Raw genomic sequence first — 22,815 nt, forward strand, 5'->3', positions numbered from 1 at the left:
GTGTACTTATTATTTAATTAGTTTAACACAGATACACAATGAATTACCATTTGACGTATATCTGAGCTTTCTATAGGAATCAAAATGACAGTATAGAATGATAAAAATGAAACTGAAGTGTGCTTTATATTGTATCTCTGTATTTTTAATTCTCCTTATGAATTTTGTCAGATTGTGGCTAGTATACCTACCTGGTTGGGCAGCGTTAGTACCTGCATGCAAGGTACCATACGTGCAGGGAGTGCAGCTGCTATTGGGTCAGAACTGAGAGGGGCCACCTTCCCTGTCATAGTTACATGTGCTCAATACCACCATTGGCTGGTACCTTGGGACCTATACAAACCTTTGCCTTGGGGCCTACAATATATCTATGTATGACCCTGGACCAGCGCATTTCAATGTGGTATAAAATGAACTGGAGGGCTTTAGAATTTTACATAATATGAACTGAAAGCACTGTAATGTGGCATAATATGAACTGGGAGCACGGTAATGTGGCATAATATGAAGTGAAGACACTATAATGTGGCATAATATGAACTGGGAGCACTGTAATGTGGCATAATAGGAAGTGAAGACACTATAATGTGGCATAATATGAACTGGGAGCACTGTGATGTGGCATAATATGAAGTGAAGCCACTGTAATGTGGCATAATATGAAGTGAAGGCACTGTAATGTGGCATAATATGAACTGGACCACTGTAATGTGGCATAATATGAACTGGGGACACTGTAATGTGGCATAATATGAACTGGGAGCACTGTAATGTGGCATAATATGAACTGGAGCACTGTAATGTGGCATAATATGAACTGGAGCACTGTAATGTGGCATAATATGAACTGGGAGCACTGTAATGTGGCATAATATGAACTGGAGCACTGTAATGTGGCATAATATGAAGTGAAGGCACTATAATGTAGCATAATATGAACTAGAGCACTATAATGTGGCATAATATGAAGTGAAGGCACTGTAATGTGGCATAATATGAACTGGAGCACTGTAATGTGGCATAATATGAACTGGAGCACTGTAATGTGGCATAATATGATCTGGAGCACTGTAATGTGGCATAATATGAAGTGAAGGCACTATAATGTGGCATAATATGAACTGGAGCACTGTAATGTGGCATAATATGAAGTGAAGGCACTGTAATGTGGCATAATACGAACTGGAGCACTGTAATGTGGCATATGAACTGGGGGTACTGTGCTGCATAATGTATACTGGCAGCCCTACAGTCTGACCTAATTGAATCTAAATGGATAGCCATCACTGAGTCCGCCGCAAGTTACCGAAAGCAACTGAATTCCCCCTGTAGGCGTTTGCAGAAAAAAAATGATTCCTTACCATTTGCTGCCACCTTGGAACTTGTTGTCTAGATAAGCCCCATTAAAAGACCTGCAAACACTAACATGGTTGTGCCATGGATAAGGTCCCTGTGAAAATGCGCCGTGTGGTTAGTGTTCCGTTTTGTATTTAAAATGACTTATTGTCCCAACTTAGTAGAAAAATACTTAACTATCCACTTCCCCAGGCAATGCTGTACAATTGTGCACACATAAAAACCAACTATGGGATTTGTAGTTAAGGCGGAAATAAAGCTTTAAGAAGATACAATTAAAAAATATGTATAAAAATACATAATGGATATGGATAGATAGATAGATAGATAGATAGATAGATAGATAGATAGATAGATAGATAGATAGATAGATAGATAGATAGATAGATAGATAGATAGATAGAGCATGATCAACCCCTTTTATTTATCGGGCATTTTATCACTCTGTAAGGCTTAGTACCTCTCCCCCCAATATGCTCAATAGTTCCTTTCAAATTAAAATCTTTCACTCAGATGTGGAGCTGTATCAAGTGGAGAGAGATAAAGTACTAAACAATCAGCTTCTGCCATGTTACAGACTGTGTTCAAAAAGTGGCGGGAGCTGATTGGTTGTCACTTTATCTCTCTCCAAGATTTGATAAATACCCCCCAAGTGCTTAAATTGTCCTATACTTAAACCCATCTGCCTTTCCACACTAATAGTTTAGGGAGATTCTTCTATTACACAGCAGGGTCCTAGCACTTAGAACTTGGTTGTGTCTATTTCCTAGTGGGCTAAGGGACATTTGACCCACGTGACACGCAAGAGAAGGGGCGGAGCAAGTTCTGCTAAGGGTCCAGAAATGGACGCTCGCCACCTGATTACTAAAGGTAATAGTTGGTGGCGTGGATACTGAAAGTAGTATCCTGCCGTCCTTGCTCTGCCCCCTGACATCACAGGTCCCTTAGCCCACTAGGATTTAGCATCTACCCTTAGAACTTGGCACTGTGTGTGACAGAGCAGGGAGGGAGGGGTCTGACACACTGTTTTAGAAGTCCTGCTACTGTAGTTCCTGATTGAATGTCTGTGTCTTCATCCATTCAGTACAAGGCTTTCTTCTGTACATATAGTTAAAGTTTCAGTTGCACGTGATTTAGGTGTATTTTTTAGGTTTGTTGTTCTTTTTATTCATTTAAATGACGCATATAGGTAACAAGCTTTTATTGTCTCTTTTCATTAAACATAGCTGGCCCTGTAATGCTGCTGTGGTTCTGCCTTCCTGACAATGCCCCAGAGTCCTGTGTCAAGCGAGGAGGAGAGGAGGAGCATCTCCGGATACCCTGGGGGAGAGTCGGACTCAGACAGCTCCAGAGAGGACCCGGTCCCTGGAGGGAAAAGCAATCCCACTTCTGCCACCAGCAATATTAGCCCTAACCCTCTTTCATCGTCCTCGGTAGCTGCACGGAGAATAAAGGAGAGATCCATGTCTGTTCCCGACGACTCTAACTTCAGCATGATGGTCTTTCGCATCGGCATTCCTGACCTGCATCAAACAGTAAGGATTTGGGGAGAGAGGGAATAGTAATAATAGTAATAATGTGCAATCCTGCAACATTATCAGAGCAGATAACTCAATATTATAAACAACAAAACTCCGGAGAAATCAGTCAGACTTTTCTCAATAGGAGGTCAGACTACACTGGTTAACATGGAGCTTCTAGGGACTATTATCTTCTTACTGGGAGATTTATCAAAGCCTTCTAAAACAGGCAAGTGGTGGTATCCATAGTAACCAATCAGATTCTAACTGTACATTAATTCTATAAAATGATTGCTGGAATCTGATTGGTTGCTATGGGCAACATCTTCACTTGATACATCTCTCCAGTAGGGGTCTATTTAGTAAATTAGATAATGGCATTTTTTTCTGGTGAAAGCCCTTACTTTAAATTCTTACTATTTAGAATATATAAAACAGCAGATAAATCCCTGACTCTTCAGCCTTTTCTGTTCTCTAATAACAGTACTGCAACTGCATAGGTTTCAATGGGGGGAATCAGTACGAGATACCGTCAGTCAGGAGACCGACGCCGGGATCCAGTATACCAGTATCAGGGACGAAACTAGGATTTTTGTCACTTGGGCAAGGCAGTAATTTGGCAAGTTGGAGGTTGTCCAGGCTTTTAGCTATCCACTGTCAAGTGGATAGCTAGCAAAGTGAGCCTTGACTTTCTGTAACATCGGTGACTGCATCTGTTAAAAAGCAAAAGCCTGGGGCAGAGTGTCCTCTCAATTGTGTATAGCCGGCGGCAGCTTGATATCTGTTGGTGCTAGGCAGGCAGCCGGGATCATAGCCTGCTGAAAAACTGGGCACCAACAGGCAGCTCGCTTCTATAGCTTGCACGGTGCACCGCAACCTAGTCACAGCACTCCATGGCAAAGAAGAGACTTTAAGACAGTAGCCGGCATAGGAGAGATCCCAGTTGCTGGAGCTCACCCGCACAGTGTCGGAGCCAGCTGCGGGCAGACAGGTGGATCAGAGACACTTCCCCAGGAGCCATCTGCTGTCGAACTGGAGCAGCACAGCACTGCCGGTAAAAAAAGAAAAAAGAAAAAACCTGCTCCTCTGTAACTCCTTGGCACCCCCTCAAATCTTGCACCTGGGGCGCTTGCCCCCTTAGGGCCTGCGTCCCCCCCTAGTTGTGGCCCTGCCAGTATCACCAGTATACACTAGTATGCCAGTATCACAAGTATACACTAGTATGCCAATATCAGTAGTATGCCAGTATACACTAGTATACCAGTATCACTAGTATGCCATTATACAGTAGTATGGCAACTCCATAATGACCTCATTGTTTTGCTTACGTTATCGAATATCATAGCAGGCTGCAACAATTTGACAATTACCAATTTTTTACCTTAGTCAAAGAGAATCCTGGTATATTTGTAGATGAAATTCTCTATTAAATGTGCTAGAGTATGCTTAATAGCACCTTCCTGAGTGCTAGACTGCTCATGTGGGATGCCCAATATAGCTTTGTGCTCAGTTCCTCTTAATTTTCCATCCTTATCATGAGGTCTCTATGGGGGTCATTACCTGCAAAGTTATGATTAATCTCTAACTCAGCACAAACAAAATCAAATAAACGAAGCTCCCTTCGGCCTCTCTCCTGCTCTCACATCCAACCTCTCATTAAATCCTGCACTGTGCTACACATGAGGGCTACCGGGAATGTTCACAAAACACTTTAACGAGTGACACTGGAAACTTTGTTAGGTGTGGAATATTTGCTGCTGTGAAGACACAAATTGAACGTTGTGTTTAATCAGCATTTTAGCTCATCCTTACAATTTATCCAGCTGTAGATAATAAGATTATATGCCTTGCACCATGACCTATCCTTACACCCTGGAAATAGAAATTCCTGAAGTCATATCACTTACAAGATATTTTATTTCAACTTAATGCGGGTTTATTGCTAATTACAGACAATTATATTTATGTATAACTGGAAAATGCCACATAAAATTTCCATGCACAGCAACATTAGCTCATAATGTGATCAGATATAGGAGGATATCCAATTACCTGCGGTACAGTACTGCAGGTAATGATATCGCCCGGGGCTATCCTATTAGCCCCGATAAGCCAGCACGAGCTGCAGCTTACCAGGGTTTTTGTGTTACCATTTTTACCGTTTGCCGGATCCTGACAGCTCCCAGTGCAGACAGTTAAACCAAAAGAGAAGAGGAGCGCTCATGTGTTCATAATAGATACCCAATGAATTTATACGGAGCCGGTAAATAATGAAAAATAATTTATTCAATAAAAATTATACCAATTGTATTTAGCAAATGACAATTTAAATTTAACCTAATAATAAATAAAAACGTGCTGGCCAGCAGTTTAAAAATTATAACAAATACTGTTAAAACATCACTGATAGGGAATCAGTGCACTGAGAAAAAAAAAAGTATCAACAAGTAGTAACTTTGTATCAATCAGTGAAAATAACTGTTCCTTACATAAGGGATCAATGCACTAAAAGAAACTGTCCTGTTGAGACATCAGCGTGTGTTAGTTTGTATCAGTCAATTTGTAACTGAAGCACGCTGAATAGTAAAGGTGTAGCGGCAGATATCAGCTTGTAACAGAGTGTCCGATTACCTCCCTGATGGAAATCACGGTGTGGTCCTACCCCCGATAACCGAGCGTCCTCGGTTATTATGTTGTGCACGGGGGGTGCCTCTTGTGTCACCGGCTGTGGCTTGCTTCACAGACACAGGGGGATACGATGTAGCGGACTTGCAATGCTGATACCTGATTTGGCGGTCGTGCTGATGTTGACGGCGGGGTGAGCAGATAGCAAAGTCCCATACCGACTCCTGCTCTGCTACGCTATACACCTGTAGGTTGATGGAAAGCTCTGCTGCAGCTTCAGAAAATGGGCGGAGACAGACAGTTCTGGCTCCTCAGTCACATGACCGCTCCCCTGTCACGTGACCATCACCGGGGGGCGGGGAAAGTAGGGGGGGGGGGGTTGAGGGTCACAGCGCATCTTGCTTCACCGCCGGGGGTCACAGCACTGAGTGCAAACTACTGGCCGCTCTCACTGTGTCCCAGCCTGCTGCTGCGGCAGGCATTGGACACTGACGAGTCGCCATGGCTCATCGGGATTATGTTTCACCTGCCTTTTTCACCATTTGAGTGGCAATTAAAGTGTCAGATTATTAGTACATACGGCACTTGGCAACTCTCCCTGATTGTCAGGAAGACTCCCTGAAATAGCGGCATCTCCCTGACTCCCTGAGGAGTCCAGCAATCTCCCTGATTGCACCTTACCGTCATTGTATGGCTGCCATATTATTGGAAAAAACAAATCAGAAATACTATATATATATTCCAATGGTACCATCTGTGCCATTTCCTGCATCATCAGTCAGTGCTGTTTTCCTGCATTGGTTGGTTATAATTAGGCACAATGGGCCTAATTCAGACCTGATCGCTCGCTAGCTATTTTTTACAGCGCTGTGATCAGATAGTCGCCGCCTATAGGGGAGTGTATTTTAGCTTTGCAAGTGTGCGATCGCATGTGCAGCCGTCCTGGACAAAAACAGTTTGTGCAGTTCCTGAGTAGGTCTGACCTTACACAGCCGCTGCGATCACGTCAGAGTAGTATACCTAGGTATATTCGGGCACGGTAGACGTGAGGTGCTTTGCTAAGCAGCTGTCTTAAACACAGGGGAAGTCACTCCCACAATTTAGAACCAACAGAAAAAAGAAGACTGCGCTAAATTGTAAATTTTGTATAGTATAATATGAGAGAGCAAATAAATATCTCTAATAAAACAAATTATTACACAATTAATAACACTTTGTAAAAAACATTCATGTCACATTAAATTAAAAATTGCTAATTCATGCAGTGAATTGATAAATTGTTACCATCCATGTGCGTCTGCAGCAAAGGATTTACGCTGGAATAGTCCGGTCCTATTAGCACCCCTGTAGCAAATGATAAAGTCCAATGCAATAGTTACCCAGCTTGGGTGGAAGTCCAGTGGAGGAGTACTGTGATTTTGAATGTTATAGGTTGATTTGCTTCAAATGTCCCTTAATGATGGGCTCCTCATGCAGTACGGTCTGAAGCCTCCTAATCTAAACTGTTACTGGGCTCCTCTTAAGATGTAATGGATAGTGATGTCCAGGGGTTGGTTCGGGTCCTTTCTCCAGCGCACTTGTAGCTTGGTAACACAGGCACCTAGGTCAATGGTCAAAATCACAGTACTCCTCCACTGGACTCCCACCCAAGCTGGGTAACTATTGCATTGGACTTTATCATTTGCTACAGGGGTGCTAATAGGAATGGACTATTCCAGCGTAAATCCTTTGCTGCAGACGCACATGGATGGTAACAATTTATCAATTCTCTGCATGAATTTGCAATTTTTAATTTAATGTGACTTGAATGTTTTTTACAAAGTGTTATTAATTGTGTAATAAATTGTTTTATTAGAGATATTTATTTGCTCTCTCATATTGTACTATACAAATGTACTATTTAGCGCAGTCTTCTTTTTCTGTTACTGCGATCACTTCAGCCTGTTCGAGGCCGGAATTGACGTCAGACACCCGCCCTGCAAACGCTTGGACATGCCTGCATTTTTCCAAACACTCCCAGAAAACGGTCAGTTAACACCAATAAACGCCTTCTTCCTGTCAATCTTCTTGCGATCGGATGTGCGAATGGATTCTACGTAAAACCCATCACACAGCAACGATCCGCTTTGTACCCGTGCGACGCGCCTGCGCATTGCGGTGCATATGCATGCGCAGTAATGCCCTGATCGCTGTGCAACAAAAAACGCTAGCGAGCGAACAGATCTGAATTAGGCCCCATGATACCTATGGCTACATGCATTTTCAAATAAGGTTACTTGTGGCCACTTATATAGAACCACTTGTAAAGAGAACACAATACATGTGCAAGCCCTGAAATGTATCAGTGTGTTTTTATCAACAAGTAGATCTTACTAGCTGCTTTGGGGCTCATTTACATTTGGATGTAAGTCATTATAATTAGTGATGTGCACCGGAAATTTTTCGGGTTTTGTGTTTTGGTTTTGGATTTGGTTCCGCGGCCGTGTTTTGGATTCGGACGCGTTTTGGCAAAACCTCCCTGAAAATTTTTTGTCGGATTCGGGTGTTTTTGGATTCGGGTGTTTTTTTTTACAAAAAACCCTCAAAAACAGCTTAAATCATAGAATTTGGGGGTCATTTTGATCCCATAGTATTATTAACCTCAATAACCATAATTTCCACTAATTTCCAGTCTATTCTGAACACCTCACACCTCACAATATTATTTTTAGTCCTAAAATTTGCACCGAGGTCGCTGGATGGCTAAGCTAAGTGACCCAAGTGGCCGACACAAACACCTGGCCCACCTAGGAGTGGCACTGCAGTGTCAGACAGGATGGCAGATTTAAAAAATAGTCCCCAAACAGCACATGATGCAAAGAAAAAAAGAGGTGCAATGAGGTCGCTGTGTGACTAAGCTAAACGACCCAAGTGGCCGACACAAACACCTGGCCCATCTAGGAGTGTCACTGCAGTGTCAGACAGGATGGCTGATTTAAAAAATAGTCCCCAAACAGCACATGATGCAAAGAAAAAAAGAGGTGCAATGAGGTAGCTGTGTAGCTAAGCTAAGCGACCCAAGTGGCTGACACAAACACCTGGCCCATCTAGGAGTGGCACTGCAGTGTCAGACAGGATGGCAGATTTAAAAAAATAGTCCCCAAACAGCACATGATGCAAAGAAAAAAAGAGGTGCACCAAGGTCGCTGGATGGCTAAGCTAAGCGACTCAAGTGGCCGACACAAACACCTGGCCCATCTAGGAGTGGCACTGCATTGTCAGACAGGATGGCAGATTTAAAAAAATTGTCCCCAAACAGCACATGATGCAAAGAAAAAAAGAGGTGCACCAAGGTCGCTGGATGGCTAAGCTAAGCGACCCAAGTGGCCGACACAAACACCTGGCCCATCTAGGAGTGGCACTGCAGTGTCAGACAGGATAGCCGATTTAAAAAATAGTCCCCAAACAGCACATGATACAAAGAAAAAAAGAGGTGCAATGAGGTAGCTGTGTGACTAAGCTAAGCGACCCAAGTGGCCGACTCAAACACCTGGCCCATCTAGAAGTGGCATTGCAGTGTCAGACAGGATGGCAGATTTAAAAAAATAGTCCCCAAACAGCACATGATGCAAAGAAAAAAAGAGGTGCACCAAGGTCGCTGGATGGCTAAGCTAAGTGACCCAAGTGGCCAACACAAACACCTGGCCCATCTAGGAGTGGCAATGCATTGTCAGACAGGATGGCAGATTTAAAAAAATTGTCCCCAAACAGCACATGATGCAAAGAAAAAAAGAGGTGCACCAAGGTCGCTGGTTGGCTAAGCTAAGCGACCCAGGTGGCCGACACAAACACCTGGCCCATCTAGGAGTGGCACTGCAGTGTCAGACAGGATAGGCGACTTAAAAAATAGTCCCCAAACAGCACATGATACAAAGAAAAAAAGAGGTGCAATGAGGTAGCTGTGTGACTAAGCTAAGTGACCCAAGTGGCCGACACAAACACCTGGCCCATCTAGGAGTGGCACTGTAGTTTTCTAGTGAGAGGATGAGTGCTTCCATCCTCATGTGATCTGAACCACTAGCCATGAACATTGGCCAGGACCTCAGCCGTTCCTTTCCACTCCGTGTCGTAAATGGCATATTGGCAAGTTTACGCTTCTCATCAGACGCTTTTAATTTTGATTTTTGGGTGATTTTACTGAACCTTTGTAGTATACTTGACGACACAGAGGTAGAGCAGTGGACTACTGTACCGTACTGCTATATATTATACACTGGTGGTCAGCAAAATTATGCACTGTCCTCCTACTATATATACTGCGCACAACTAAAATGCACCACAGGTATGGATGGATAGTATTCTTGACGACACAGAGGTAGGTAGAGCAGTGGACTACTGTACCGTACTGCTATATATTATATACTGGTGGTCAGCAAAATTCTGCACTGTCCTCCTACTATATATACTGCGCACAACTAAAATGCACCACAGGTATGGATGGATAGTATACTTGACGACACAGAGGTAGGTAGAGCAGTGGCCTACTGTACCGTACTGCTATATATTATATACTGGTGGTCAGCAAAATTCTGCACTGTCCTCCTACAATGCAGCACAGATATGGAGCGTTTTCCAGGCAGAGAACGTAGATATTTGCAGCACACTGAGCACAGATATTTGCAGCACACTGAGCACAGATATTTGCAGAACACAGAGCACAGATATTTGAAGCACACTGTACAAAGAAAGAACTGAGAGGACGCAGACACGTCCTCTCGTTATCATCTCGAAAGCACGAGTGAAAATGGCGGCGACGCACGGCTCCTTATATAGAATACGAATCTCGTGAGAATCCGACAGCGGGATGATGACGTTCGGGCGCGCTCGGGTTAACAGAGCAAGGCGGGAAGATCCGAGTCTGCCTCGGAACCGTGTAAAATGGGTGAAGTTCGGGGGGGTCGGATTCCGAGGAACCGAACCCGCTCATCACTAATTATAATGACCCGGTTCTCATGCACAGCAGTACACATACACTGTAACACTGCGTTTATAGGTGCTGCTGTCACAATCTCCCTGAGATGCTTTTTCAAGTAAGCAAGTATGTATTAGTATGGTCTGTGTGCTCCCTGTCTGACTACATCTGTTTGGTCCTGATGCAGAGGTGCACGCAGATCATGTGCGGCTGCAATTACTCGTGGAGTCTCAAGTGCAAAAATATGCAAATGTCTGTTGTGCGACGGACTTGGAAAGCCCTGCAACGCCCACTTTGCATATATGAGCAATGCTCGAGTGCGCTGGAGGATTCGATCTCTCCACCATCGATGCATCATTGGTCACAACATCGACTCTTCAAGCAGTCCCAGCCTAGAACAGAGTCTAACCTGTAAATTTCTTAAGAGAAACACAGATGATTGCCTAAACATGCCCATAACACTCCCATGACACCTCTCCTTTTTGTCACCTTCCAGTCTCCACCCTGACCCGCCCATGGATCACACTGTCTCAAGTACTAGCAATGTGGTACACAAATACTTACGCCATCGCACACTTTTGTCTATACGTGCATAGTAAAGATTTCCTAGACTTTTCACAACTGCGCAGTAGGAAACAATCACTAACTGCGCAAACATCAGAACTGCATGCACATTAATATAAAATCTCTTCTCATTTAAGTAGGGAGCTGACGTATCACTTGATCCATGAGACATCATCATAGTTTTCAATTTATCATGAACATGGTGTATCACTTGGAATTGCGTGATAGGCGATAAAGAAAAATGATCATTATCCCAAACACTTTATCATAAAAAGGCCCCTAAGTGTTCTTGTCTACGGTCCCTAAGTGTTCTTGTCTACGGTTCCTAAGTGTTCTTGTCTACGGTCCATAAGTGTTCTTGTCTACGGTCCCTAAGTGTTCTTGTCTACGGTCCCTAAGTGTTCTTGTCTACGGCCCCTAAGTGTTCTTGTCTACGGTCCCTAAGTGTTCTTTTCTACGGTCCCTAAGTGTTCTTGTCTACGGTCCCTAAGTGTTCTTGTCTACATTCCCTAAGTGTTCTTGTCTACGGTTCCTAAGTGTTCTTGTCTACGGTCCCTAGGTGTTCTTGTCTACGGTCCCTCATTCAGAGTTCTGCCAAGTGTGCTCTGCCAATGTTTTCGTAGCTGAGTAATTATTTGCCATTTGCGCATGCAGTTTGTATTTCACCGCACTTTGCTTAAGCTCCACTCCATCACCAGTGTACATGTAACAGTGAGTACGGCTATACCAGGCAACTGTCAATAAAGTAACTGTGCTGTTCATAGTTGGAGTATCTGCTGGTGTATGCTTATATTACTCTGCAATATCAACACATATACACACATTTTCAACACAAAATGGTGCAGAACATGGGATACAAGCTACATAACCATTGCTGCACATGCAGTCATAAGACTTTATTCAGTAAGTATTGCTAAAAAGCAGTTACTGCGACCAAATAGTTGCCGCCCAGAAATTGAGAAAAAATGTCCATTGCAGATGCATTGCAAAATGCGGGTTGATTGCAAAACCATACGCAATTCCTGGAACATCGAAGATTTTTCCTATCTGCGCCAGGCAAGGTCATCCACAATTCTTGTGACACAAGTAGCTTGAAGTAGTCATCACTGACGTTAGAGGCCCTCCTTAAAAACACCTGGGGACGCACCCAGGAAACGGCAGGTTTCTGCAAAGAATCGCCAGCTTCCTGTCAGTCAAACAGCGTCTGCATTGCAATCATGATGTGTACACATTTTCTGTTATTTTTACTTGCGCATGCACAGTCATTCAATAGTCGGCCAGATTGCGATTTGCAAATTTTGCAATCCATACTGAATAAGGTCCATAATACCTGTGAAGCATCATAAGTACTGTACTAGGTAGAGAATATCGATATTACAATATTACCAGTTATAGTTTTCATTAGAGATGAGCGGGTTCGGTTTCTCTGAATCCGAACCCGCCCGAACTTCATGGTTTTTTTCACGGGTCCGAGCAGACTCGGATCCTCCCGCCTTGCTCGGTTAACCCGAGCGCGCCCGAACGTCATCATGACGCTGTCGGATTCTCGCGAGACTCGGATTCTATATAAGGAGCCGCGCGTCGCCGCCATTTTCACACGTGCATTGAGATTGATAGGGAGAGGACGTGGCTGGCGTCCTCTCCATTTAGATTATAAGAGAGAGAGATTTACTGGAGCTTAGGACTAGGAGGAGTACTGTAGAAGTGTAGAGAGTGCAGAGAGTTTACTAGTGAGTGACCACCAGACAGTGCAGTTTATTTAATATATCCGTTCTCTGCCTGAAAAAAGCGATACACACAGTGACTCAGTCACATACCATATCTGTGTGCACTGCTCAGGCTCAGCCCAGTGTGCTGCATCATCTATATATATTATATATCTGTCTGACTGCTCAGCTCACACAGCTTATAATTGTGGGGGAGACTGGGGAGCACTGCAGTGCCAGTTATAGGTTATAGCAGGAGCCAGGAGTACATAATATTATATAGTGAGTGACCACCAGACAGTGCAGTTTATTTAATATATCCGTTCTCTGCCTGAAAAAAGCGATACACACAGTGACTCAGTCACATACCATATCTGTGTGCACTGCTCAGGCTCAGCCCAGTGTGCTGCATCATCTATATATATTATATATCTGTCTGACTGCTCAGCTCACACAGCTTATAATTGTGGGGGAGACTGGGGAGCACTGCAGTGCCAGTTATAGGTTATAGCAGGAGCCAGGAGTACATAATATTATATTAAAATTAAACAGTGCACACTTTTGCTGCAGGAGTGCCACTGCCAGTGTGACTGACCAGTGACCTGACCACACTGACCACCAGTATAGTTAGTAGTATACTTATATTGTGATTGCCTGAAAAAGTTAAACACTCGTCGTGTGACTTCACTTGTGTGTTGTTGTTTTTTTTATTCTATAAAAATAAAACTCATTCTGCTGACAGACAGTGTCCAGCAGGTCCGTCATTATATAATATATAATATATACCTGTCCGGCTGCAGTAGTGATATATATATATTTTTTATATCATTTATCATCCAGTCGCAGCAGACACAGTACGGTAGTTCACGGCTGTGGCTACCTCTGTGTCTGCACTCGGCAGGCAGTCCGTCCATAATTGTATACCACCTAACCGTGGTTTTTTTTTCTTTCTTCTTTATACATACATAGTTACATAGACATCTCTTTATCAACCAGTCTATATTAGCAGCAGACACAGTACAGTACGGTAGTTCACGGCTGTGGCTACCTCTGTGTCTGCACTCGGCAGGCAGTCCATAATTGTATACTAGTATCCATCTCCATTGTTTACCTGAGGTGCCTTTTAGTTGTGCCTATTAAAATATGGAGAACAAAAATGTTGAGGTTCCAAAATTAGGGAAAGATCAAGATCCACTTCCACCTCGTGCTGAAGCTGCTGCCACTAGTCATGGCCGAGACGATGAAATGCCAGCAACGTCGTCTGCCAAGGCCGATGCCCAATGTCATAGTACAGAGCATGTCAAATCCAAAACACCAAATATCAGAAAAAAAAGGACTCCAAAACCTAAAATAAAATTGTCGGAGGAGAAGCGTAAACTTGCCAATATGCCATTTACGACACGGAGTGGCAAGGAACGGCTGAGGCCCTGGCCTATGTTCATGGCTAGTGGTTCAGCTTCACATGAGGATGGAAGCACTCAGCCTCTCGCTAGAAAAATGAAAAGACTCAAGCTGGCAAAAGCAGCACAGCAAAGAACTGTGCATTCTTCGAAATCCCAAATCCACAAGGAGAGTCCAATTGTGTCGGTTGCGATGCCTGACCTTCCCAACACTGGACGTGAAGAGCATGCACCTTCCACCATTTGCACGCCCCCTGCAAGTGCTGGAAGGAGCACCCGCAGTCCAGTTCCTGATAGTCAGATTGAAGATGTCAGTGTTGAAGTACACCAGGATGAGGAGGATATGGGTGTTGCTGGCGCTGGGGAGGAAATTGACCAGGAGGATTCTGATGGTGAGGTGGTTTGTTTAAGTCAGGCACCTGTTGTCCATGGGAGGAATATGGCCGTTGACATGCCAGGTGAAAATACCAAAAAAATCAGCTCTTCGGTGTGGAGGTATTTCAACAGAAATGCGGACAACAGGTGTCAAGCCGTGTGTTCCCTTTGTCAAGCTGTAATAAGTAGGGGTAAGGACGTTAACCACCTCGGAACATCCTCCCTTATACGTCACCTGCAGCGCATTCATAATAAGTCAGTGACAAGTTCAAAAACTTTGGGTGACAGCGGAAGCAGTCCACTGACCAGTAAATCCCTTCCTCTTGTAACCAAGCTCACGCAAACCACCCCACCAACTCCCTCAGTGTCAATTTCCTCCTTCCCCAGGAATGCCAATAGTCCTGCAGGCCATGTCACTGGCAATTCTGACGATTCCTCTCCTGCCTGGGATTCCTCCGATGCATCCTTGCGTGTAACGCCTACTGCTGCTGGCGCTGCTGTTGTTGCTGCTGGGAGTCGATGGTCATCCCAGAGGGGAAGTCGTAAGCCCACTTGTACTACTTCCAGTAAGCAATTGACTGTTCAACAGTCCTTTGCGAGGAAGATGAAATATCACAGCAGTCATCCTGCTGCAAAGCGGATAACTGAGGCCTTGACAACTATGTTGGTGTTAGACGTGCGTCCGGTATCCGCCGTTAGTTCACAGGGAACTAGACAATTTATTGAGGCAGTGTGCCCCCGTTACCAAATACCATCTAGGTTCCACTTCTCTAGGCAGGCGATACCGAGAATGTACACGGACGTCAGAAAAAGACTCACCAGTGTCCTAAAAAATGCAGTTGTACCCAATGTCCACTTAACCACGGACATGTGGACAAGTGGAGCAGGGCAGGGTCAGGACTATATGACTGTGACAGCCCACTGGGTAGATGTATGGACTCCCGCCGCAAGAACAGCAGCGGCGGCACCAGTAGCAGCATCTCGCAAACGCCAACTCTTTCCTAGGCAGGCTACGCTTTGTATCACCGCTTTCCAGAATACGCACACAGCTGAAAACCTCTTACGGCAACTGAGGAAGATCATCGCGGAATGGCTTACCCCAATTGGACTCTCCTGTGGATTTGTGGCATCGGACAACGCCAGCAATATTGTGTGTGCATTAAATATGGGCAAATTCCAGCACGTCCCATGTTTTGCACATACCTTGAATTTGGTGGTGCAGAATTTTTTAAAAAACGACAGGGGCGTGCAAGAGATGCTGTCGGTGGCCAGAAGAATTGCGGGACACTTTCGGCGTACAGGCACCACGTACAGAAGACTGGAGCACCACCAAAAACTACTGAACCTGCCCTGCCATCATCTGAAGCAAGAAGTGGTAACGAGGTGGAATTCAACCCTCTATATGCTTCAGAGGTTGGAGGAGCAGCAAAAGGCCATTCAAGCCTATACAATTGAGCACGATATAGTAGGTGGAATGCACCTGTCTCAAGCGCAGTGGAGAATGATTTCAACGTTGTGCAAGGTTCTGATGCCCTTTGAACTTGCCACACGTGAAGTCAGTTCAGACACTGCCAGCCTGAGTCAGGTCATTCCCCTCATCAGGCTTTTGCAGAAGAAGCTGGAGACATTGAAGGAGGAGCTAACACGGAGCGATTCCGCTAGGCATGTGGGACTTGTGGATGGAGCCCTTAATTCGCTTAACAAGGATTCACGGGTGGTCAATCTGTTGAAATCAGAGCACTACATTTTGGCCACCGTGCTCGATCCTAGATTTAAAGCCTACCTTGGATCTCTCTTTCCGGCAGACACAAGTCTGCTGGGGTTGAAAGACCTGCTGGTGACAAAATTGTCAAGTCAAGCGGAACGCGACCTGTCAACATCTCCTCCTTCACATTCTCCCGCAACTGGGGGTGCGAGGAAAAGGCTCAGAATTCCGAGCCCACCCGCTGGCGGTGATGCAGGGCAGTCTGGAGCGACTGCTGATGCTGACATCTGGTCCGGACTGAAGGACCTGACAACGATTACGGACATGTCGTCTACTGTCACTGCATATGATTCTCTCAACATTGATAGAATGGTGGAGGATTATATGAGTGACCGCATCCAAGTAGGCACGTCACACAGTCCGTACTTATACTGGCAGGAAAAAGAGGCAATTTGGAGGCCCTTGCACAAACTGGCTTTATTCTACCTAAGTTGCCCTCCCACAAGTGTGTACTCCGAAAGAGTGTTTAGTGCCGCCGCTCACCTTGTCAGCAATCGGCGTACGAGGTTACATCCAGAAAATGTGGAGAAGATGATGTTCATTAAAATGAATTATAATCAATTCCTCCGCGGAGACATTGACCAGCAGCAATTGCCTCCACAAAGTACACAGGGAGCTGAGATGGTGGATTCCAGTGGGGACGAATTGATAATCTGTGAGGAGGGGGATGTACACGGTGATATATCGGAGGGTGATGATGAGGTGGACATCTTGCCTCTGTAGAGCCAGTTTGTGCAAGGAGAGATTAATTGCTTCTTTTTTGGGGGGGGTCCAAACCAACCCGTCATATCAGTCACAGTCGTGTGGCAGACACTGTCACTGAAATGATGGGTTGGTTAAAGTGTGCATGTCCTGTTTTGTTTATACAACATAAGGGTGGGTGGGAGGGCCCAAGGACAATTCCATCTTGCACCTCTTTTTTCTTTTCTTTTTCTTTGCATCATGTGCTGATTGGGGAGGGTTTTTTGGAAGGGACATCCTGCGTGACACTGCAGTGCCACTCCTAAATGGGCCCGGTGTTTGTGTCGGCCACTAGGGTCGCTAATCTTACTCACACAGTCAGCTACCTCATTGCGCCTCTTTTTTTCTTTGCGTCATGTGCTGTTTGGGGAGGGTTTTTTGGAAGGGACATCCTGCGTGACACTGCAGTGCCACTCCTAGATGGGCCCGGTGTTTGTGTCGGCCACTAGGGTCGCTAATCTTACTCACACAGCTACCTCATTGCGCCTCTTTTTTTCTTTGCGTCATGTGCTGTTTGGGGAGGGTTTTTTGGAAGGGACATCCTGCGTGACACTGCAGTGCCACTCCTAGATGGGCCCGGTGTTTGTGTCGGCCACTAGGGTCGCTAATCTTACTCACACAGCTACCTCATTGCGCCTCTTTTTTTCTTTGCGTCATGTGCTGTTTGGGGAGGGTTTTTTGGAAGGGCCATCCTGCGTGAAACTGCAGTGCCACTCCTAGATGGGCCCGGTGTTTGTGTCGGCCACTAGGGTCGCTAATCTTACTCACACAGCTACCTCATTGCGCCTCTTTTTTTCTTTGCGTCATGTGCTGTTTGGGGAGGGTTTTTTGGAAGGGACATCCTGCGTGACACTGCAGTGCCACTCCTAGATGGGCCCGGTGTTTGTGTCGGCCACTAGGGTCGCTTATCTTACTCACACAGCGACCTCGGTGCAAATTTTAGGACTAAAAATAATATTGTGAGGTGTGAGGTATTCAGAATAGACTGAAAATGAGTGTAAATTATGGTTTTTGAGGTTAATAATACTTTGGGATCAAAATGACCCCCAAATTCTATGATTTAAGCTGTTTTTTAGTGTTTTTTGAAAAAAACACCCGAATCCAAAACACACCCGAATCCGACAAAAAAAATTCGGTGAGGTTTTGCCAAAACGCGTTCGAACCCAAAACACGACCGCGGAACCGAACCCAAAACCAAAACACAAAACCCGAAAAATTTCAGGCGCTCATCTCTAGTTTTCATGTGATACTAGGTTGGTTAATTACATTCAGAAGAATCTTATTACATATGTCCAATTTAAATGTACCTTCAAACAGGGCAACTTTGATCTCAAGACACTCCAATGAGATTAATACCTTTGCTATGTCTTTTGATGTACGTGTCTATCCTTACATAAGAGGAAGTTGCATTAGAATACTAATAAAGTCTGGAAGTCCACAGCAGATTGTCAGTCTCATTGTACATTTAATTACAGTATGCTAAACTGGTCTGCAGGAAGAGCCACATTGTCTTGACAGGACCTGTAGAGTGCAAGTTATTTTATCTTTCTTTGCATCTAAAGGAAGCAACCCAGTGAGGGGTAATCAGAGCACAGATGTATACAGAAGCACAAATTGATAAGTACCTAGATTAAAAGGCACATCATATTGGTTATGATGTATGACTTGAAATTATTGGTTCATAAATAGTGGAACGTGTGTAAAATAATATGAAACAGCAGAGGTTTCTTTGCAGGTGTGATGCATTTTTCATATCCCTCAGAAGTACAGTTTCCAAGATATGAAACATCTCAACAATCCCACATCACAAATGCATTACAATTACAATCATATAGTAATTAAAATGGCAGAGAGTAATATGGGCACCCCCATATTCTAGATCATCATATTGCAGGGGAAGTTATGCACAATTATGGGGATTTAAATTAAAAGTGAGTTCAGCTGTTCAGGGATGACCCCAGTCGTAATTATCTAATCAGCCTATCGGCAGGGGTTTGGTGACATCATCAAAAGTGTGATGCTCTGCTGATAAAAGTGGGATCACCTTTTGTTCTGGGATCAAACTGGGAGCTCAATGTTTGCACTGTAACCTGCAGTCTCTGCAATTTTCCTTCCACTCTCCCTGGGACAGATTAGCTGCGTCTTTAAATTTTGCCCTTTTTATTTGAATTACTCGCATGTATGTACTTTATAACCATTTCTTGTTTCCCTTGTTTTCTGAATAAGCATTGTACTTTTTTTTTTTTTTAATAAATAAAGCTTTTCTTTGTTAGTTAACTCATATATACACCCAAAACCCAATCCTTTGAAGAGATTGTAGACCACTAGAATATGTTATTAATTGCCAAAGTAGGGGGCAATATCACTGACTGGATATGTAGTATTGCCAAGCCTATGCTCAATTGTTTTTAAATGTTTTCATGGGTGGTGGCAGTGCATTGTGTTGAATTAATGTACTCTGAGCAATAGGCCAGAGAGCAGGGTCTTCAACATCCAGGGATAATAGTGAGGTCCCTGATAATACCCATAAAAGCAGCAGGTGGCTGAACTGAAAGGTTTGGTGCAGCTGTTGCCCAGGGTCGGACTGGCCCACAGGGGTACCAGGGAAACCACCGGTAGGCCCCACTGCCTGAGGGCCCACTCCTTCCTCTAGGGATCAGGTTCCAGACTGTGCACTTGTATTATACATGGTAGATATGTTGCATTACACTGCACTAGACTATTGTGTATTTCAAGCCTCTATGGAGGCTGGCGACACCCCCTTTGTAGGCTGGCCACACCCCTAAGTATGGGCCCCTATCACTACATCCCCCCGGTGGGCCCTTCATGCCCCAGTCCGACACTGCTGTTGCCCCATGTGGCAGAGATGATAGTATAGGTCTTGGAAGGGAAAGCTTGTGAGAGCTTGCAATCTGTAGGGGAGGGGCAGATAGGCAAGACATGAGGGACATAGAGAAGAGAGACAGTGAGCGAGGAGCATTGGGCAATGGGTTACGATGAGAGGTAGAAGGTTGTAATTAAAAAAAAACTTGATTTTGAGAGCCTGTATAAAGGTGGAGAGTCTTAAAGGGAGAGGGAGAGAGTTCCAATGGTGGGGAGCAGTACGGAAGAAGACTTAAAGGTAGAAGGGAAGTCTTGGGAAGAGAGGGAAGTTGGGAAGAGTTGTGGTGGTCATTAGCACAGCAAAGAGGGTTGGTGCAAGTGTCTGTGGTAATGAGGTCAGAGGTGGTGGCGGGGGGGATCGGGTAACGGCTTTATAGGTGAGTGTAAGGAGCTTGTATTTGGGTTCTGTTATGGAGCCAGATGGGGCTAAGAAGCACAAGCAGTTCATTTGGGTAGGAAGATTAGCTGAGCAGCAGCACTGAGGAAAGATTGGAATGGAGAAAGGAAGGCCAGAAAAAATGAAGTCACAGTAGTCCAGTCTAGAGATGACCAGTGAGTGGATGAGGACCTTTGTTGCTTCAAAGGTGAGAAAAGGTCTGATCCTGGAGTTATTTTGAAGGTGTAAAAGACAAGACTGTAAAATGGATTGTATGTGATGTTTGAAGGAGGGGATAGAGTCAAGGATTGGAATCTATATATATAAAAGGCAAATACCACTGACTCATCACAAAATCTTCTGAACCATAAGGACTAGGAACTTGACATTTGGACAATAGCTTGCTTTTATGACATAGGCACCCACTAAGAAGGGATTTTTCAAAATTCCACCCACAAAGGGGTTAAAAGGGATGAGATGAATATTGTGAATTCCCCCGTCACAGTGGAGAGTTAAGACAGCCCACCCAGCCAGGGCTATAAAGAATGCATGGTGCCGGCAATACCAAGTCGTGGAGGGGGGAGGACACAATGCTCAGTTCCTGGACTTCCTTGCCAGTGGCAGTTGCAGAGCAGTCCATTATTTAAATAGGGGAGCCACATCAACTGCCACCCCTATACACTGTTAAACATCGCTCAGTGTGGCTTCCCTATTTGAATAATCACCTGCTATGCAACTGCTACTAGCAAGGAAGCCCAGCCTTATGGTTCAGAAGATTTTGTGATGAGTCAGTGGTTTTTGACATATATATATATATATATATATATTCTTCTTCTTCTTATTATTATTATTATTATTATTATTATTATTATTATTATTATTATTTTTTAAGATATAAGTACTTAACCAACCTATTTCCAGTCAGGAGAGGATAGTGTCTCAATTATCAGAGGTTAACCTGTCACTTGAACTTAACATTGCCGAACCTCTCAGAGTGCAATAGGAGGAAAGGAGACATAGATATTTTGACTGCACAAAAGGAAAGCTTGATAGTCAGCAACTGCCTATCTGCTGTGTAAAGTGTACTGACAGCTCTCCTAGTGACCTTAAGTGTTGTGCGAAAATCTTTATCTTTTTACCTCAAAGGAGGAGCCCTAAGTAGAGTGAGAAGCTAAGCAAGGGGACTTAGGGGGACATGTAATAAGGGGATCAGTACTAAATGCCGCCGGCCGGAATCCCGGCGGTCGAAATACCGACGCCGGAATCCCGACCACACAATCCCGACAGGGGTGGCGAGCGGAATGCAGACCCTTGCGGGCTCGTTTCGCTCGCCACGCTGCGGGCACGTTGCCTCGCTACGCTCGGCACACTATTATATTCTCCCTCTATGGGTGTCGTGGAAACCCACGGAGGGAGAATATGTCGGGATTGTGGCGGTCAGGATTCATGTGTCGGTATTTCGACCGCCGGGATTCCGGCCGGCGGCATCTTGACCGCATCCCGTAATAAGCAGTGATAAAAGTGGAGAAGTGAGCCAGTGGAGAAATTGCCCATGGCAACCAATCAGCTGCTCTGTATACTTTTATAGTATGCAAATTATAAATATTGCATCAACGCTGCTTGGTTGCCAAGGGCAACTTCTCCACTGGCTCACTTCACTTTTATCATTGCTTAGTACATCTCCCCCTTAGGGACCCTTGGAATAGAGTCAGCCTATCCCTGCAAACCTTATATATTTAACATACAGCAGGCGGAGCTTGGACTGTTGTCCCAGCATTTACAGCACTGAGCAGGGCAGCATCAGAGGCGAGACGGGGCAGAGAAGGAGGCGGATAATTCTCCTCAGTGCCAGCCTTTTGGCAGCATCAATCTGGGGAAAGCCCGTCCGGAGGTGCAGCCTGACAAAGTTTGGCAGTGGCAGGCGGAGCATGTCCTGTTGTAAGTCTAATTGCTGATCTTCTGTGATAAACTAACCAGTCAACTTTAGGTATACCCCGTTGTCCAGAAAATAAGACACAGAGACTACAGATTCCCGTACAATAAAATCTTTATGATTATGGGGGTAATTCAGACCTGATTGCTAGGGTGTGTTCTTTGCAGCGCTGCAATCAGATAGTCGCCACCTATCGGGGGAGAGGGAAAGGTCTATGCTGGTGTGCGATCGCTGTCACAACTGAGGGCCTGAGCTGACGGGAGGCAGCCTCAGTTGTAGGGGCTGAGATGTAACGGAACCTGGGAGGTTGTATCAGACCCCTAGACATGTAAGTAACATGTAGAATAACTGCCCGAAGGCGTGACCACGACAACCAGGATAAAAGTCAATGATGTTTATTATGACAAACTCCGTAACACAGCAGCAGTAAAAGAAAACATAAAAGTCAACAGAGGATAAATACAATTCCTGGGTACTACAGGGTGGCAAGGGCCACAGGCACTGGTAGTGTGAGACAGTTCTAATAATCTTCTAGTTGGAAAGTCCTTACCAGGCCTGACTGTAGCAATGGAGAGAACCCAGGATCGTACCAGCTGATGTTCCAGGAAAGGCTGGGCTGC

General features: G+C 44.7%; 1 protein-coding gene across 1 annotated transcript in view; it reads left to right on the forward strand.

Annotated features, from left to right (window-relative positions):
- Positions 1–22,815, forward strand: part of SHANK1 (SH3 and multiple ankyrin repeat domains 1) — a 994,257-nt gene that overhangs the window by 341,921 nt on the left and 629,521 nt on the right. Inside the window, exon 2 of the mRNA XM_063942588.1 lies at positions 2,583–2,891. Within this exon, the coding sequence (XP_063798658.1) occupies positions 2,622–2,891 (270 nt within the window). The 5' untranslated portion in view covers positions 2,583–2,621. The remainder of the gene's footprint in view (positions 1–2,582; positions 2,892–22,815) is intronic.

Source organism: Pseudophryne corroboree, chromosome 10 (assembly GCF_028390025.1).
Source record: "Pseudophryne corroboree isolate aPseCor3 chromosome 10, aPseCor3.hap2, whole genome shotgun sequence".
In the NCBI taxonomy this organism is placed as follows: Eukaryota; Metazoa; Chordata; class Amphibia; order Anura; family Myobatrachidae; genus Pseudophryne; species Pseudophryne corroboree.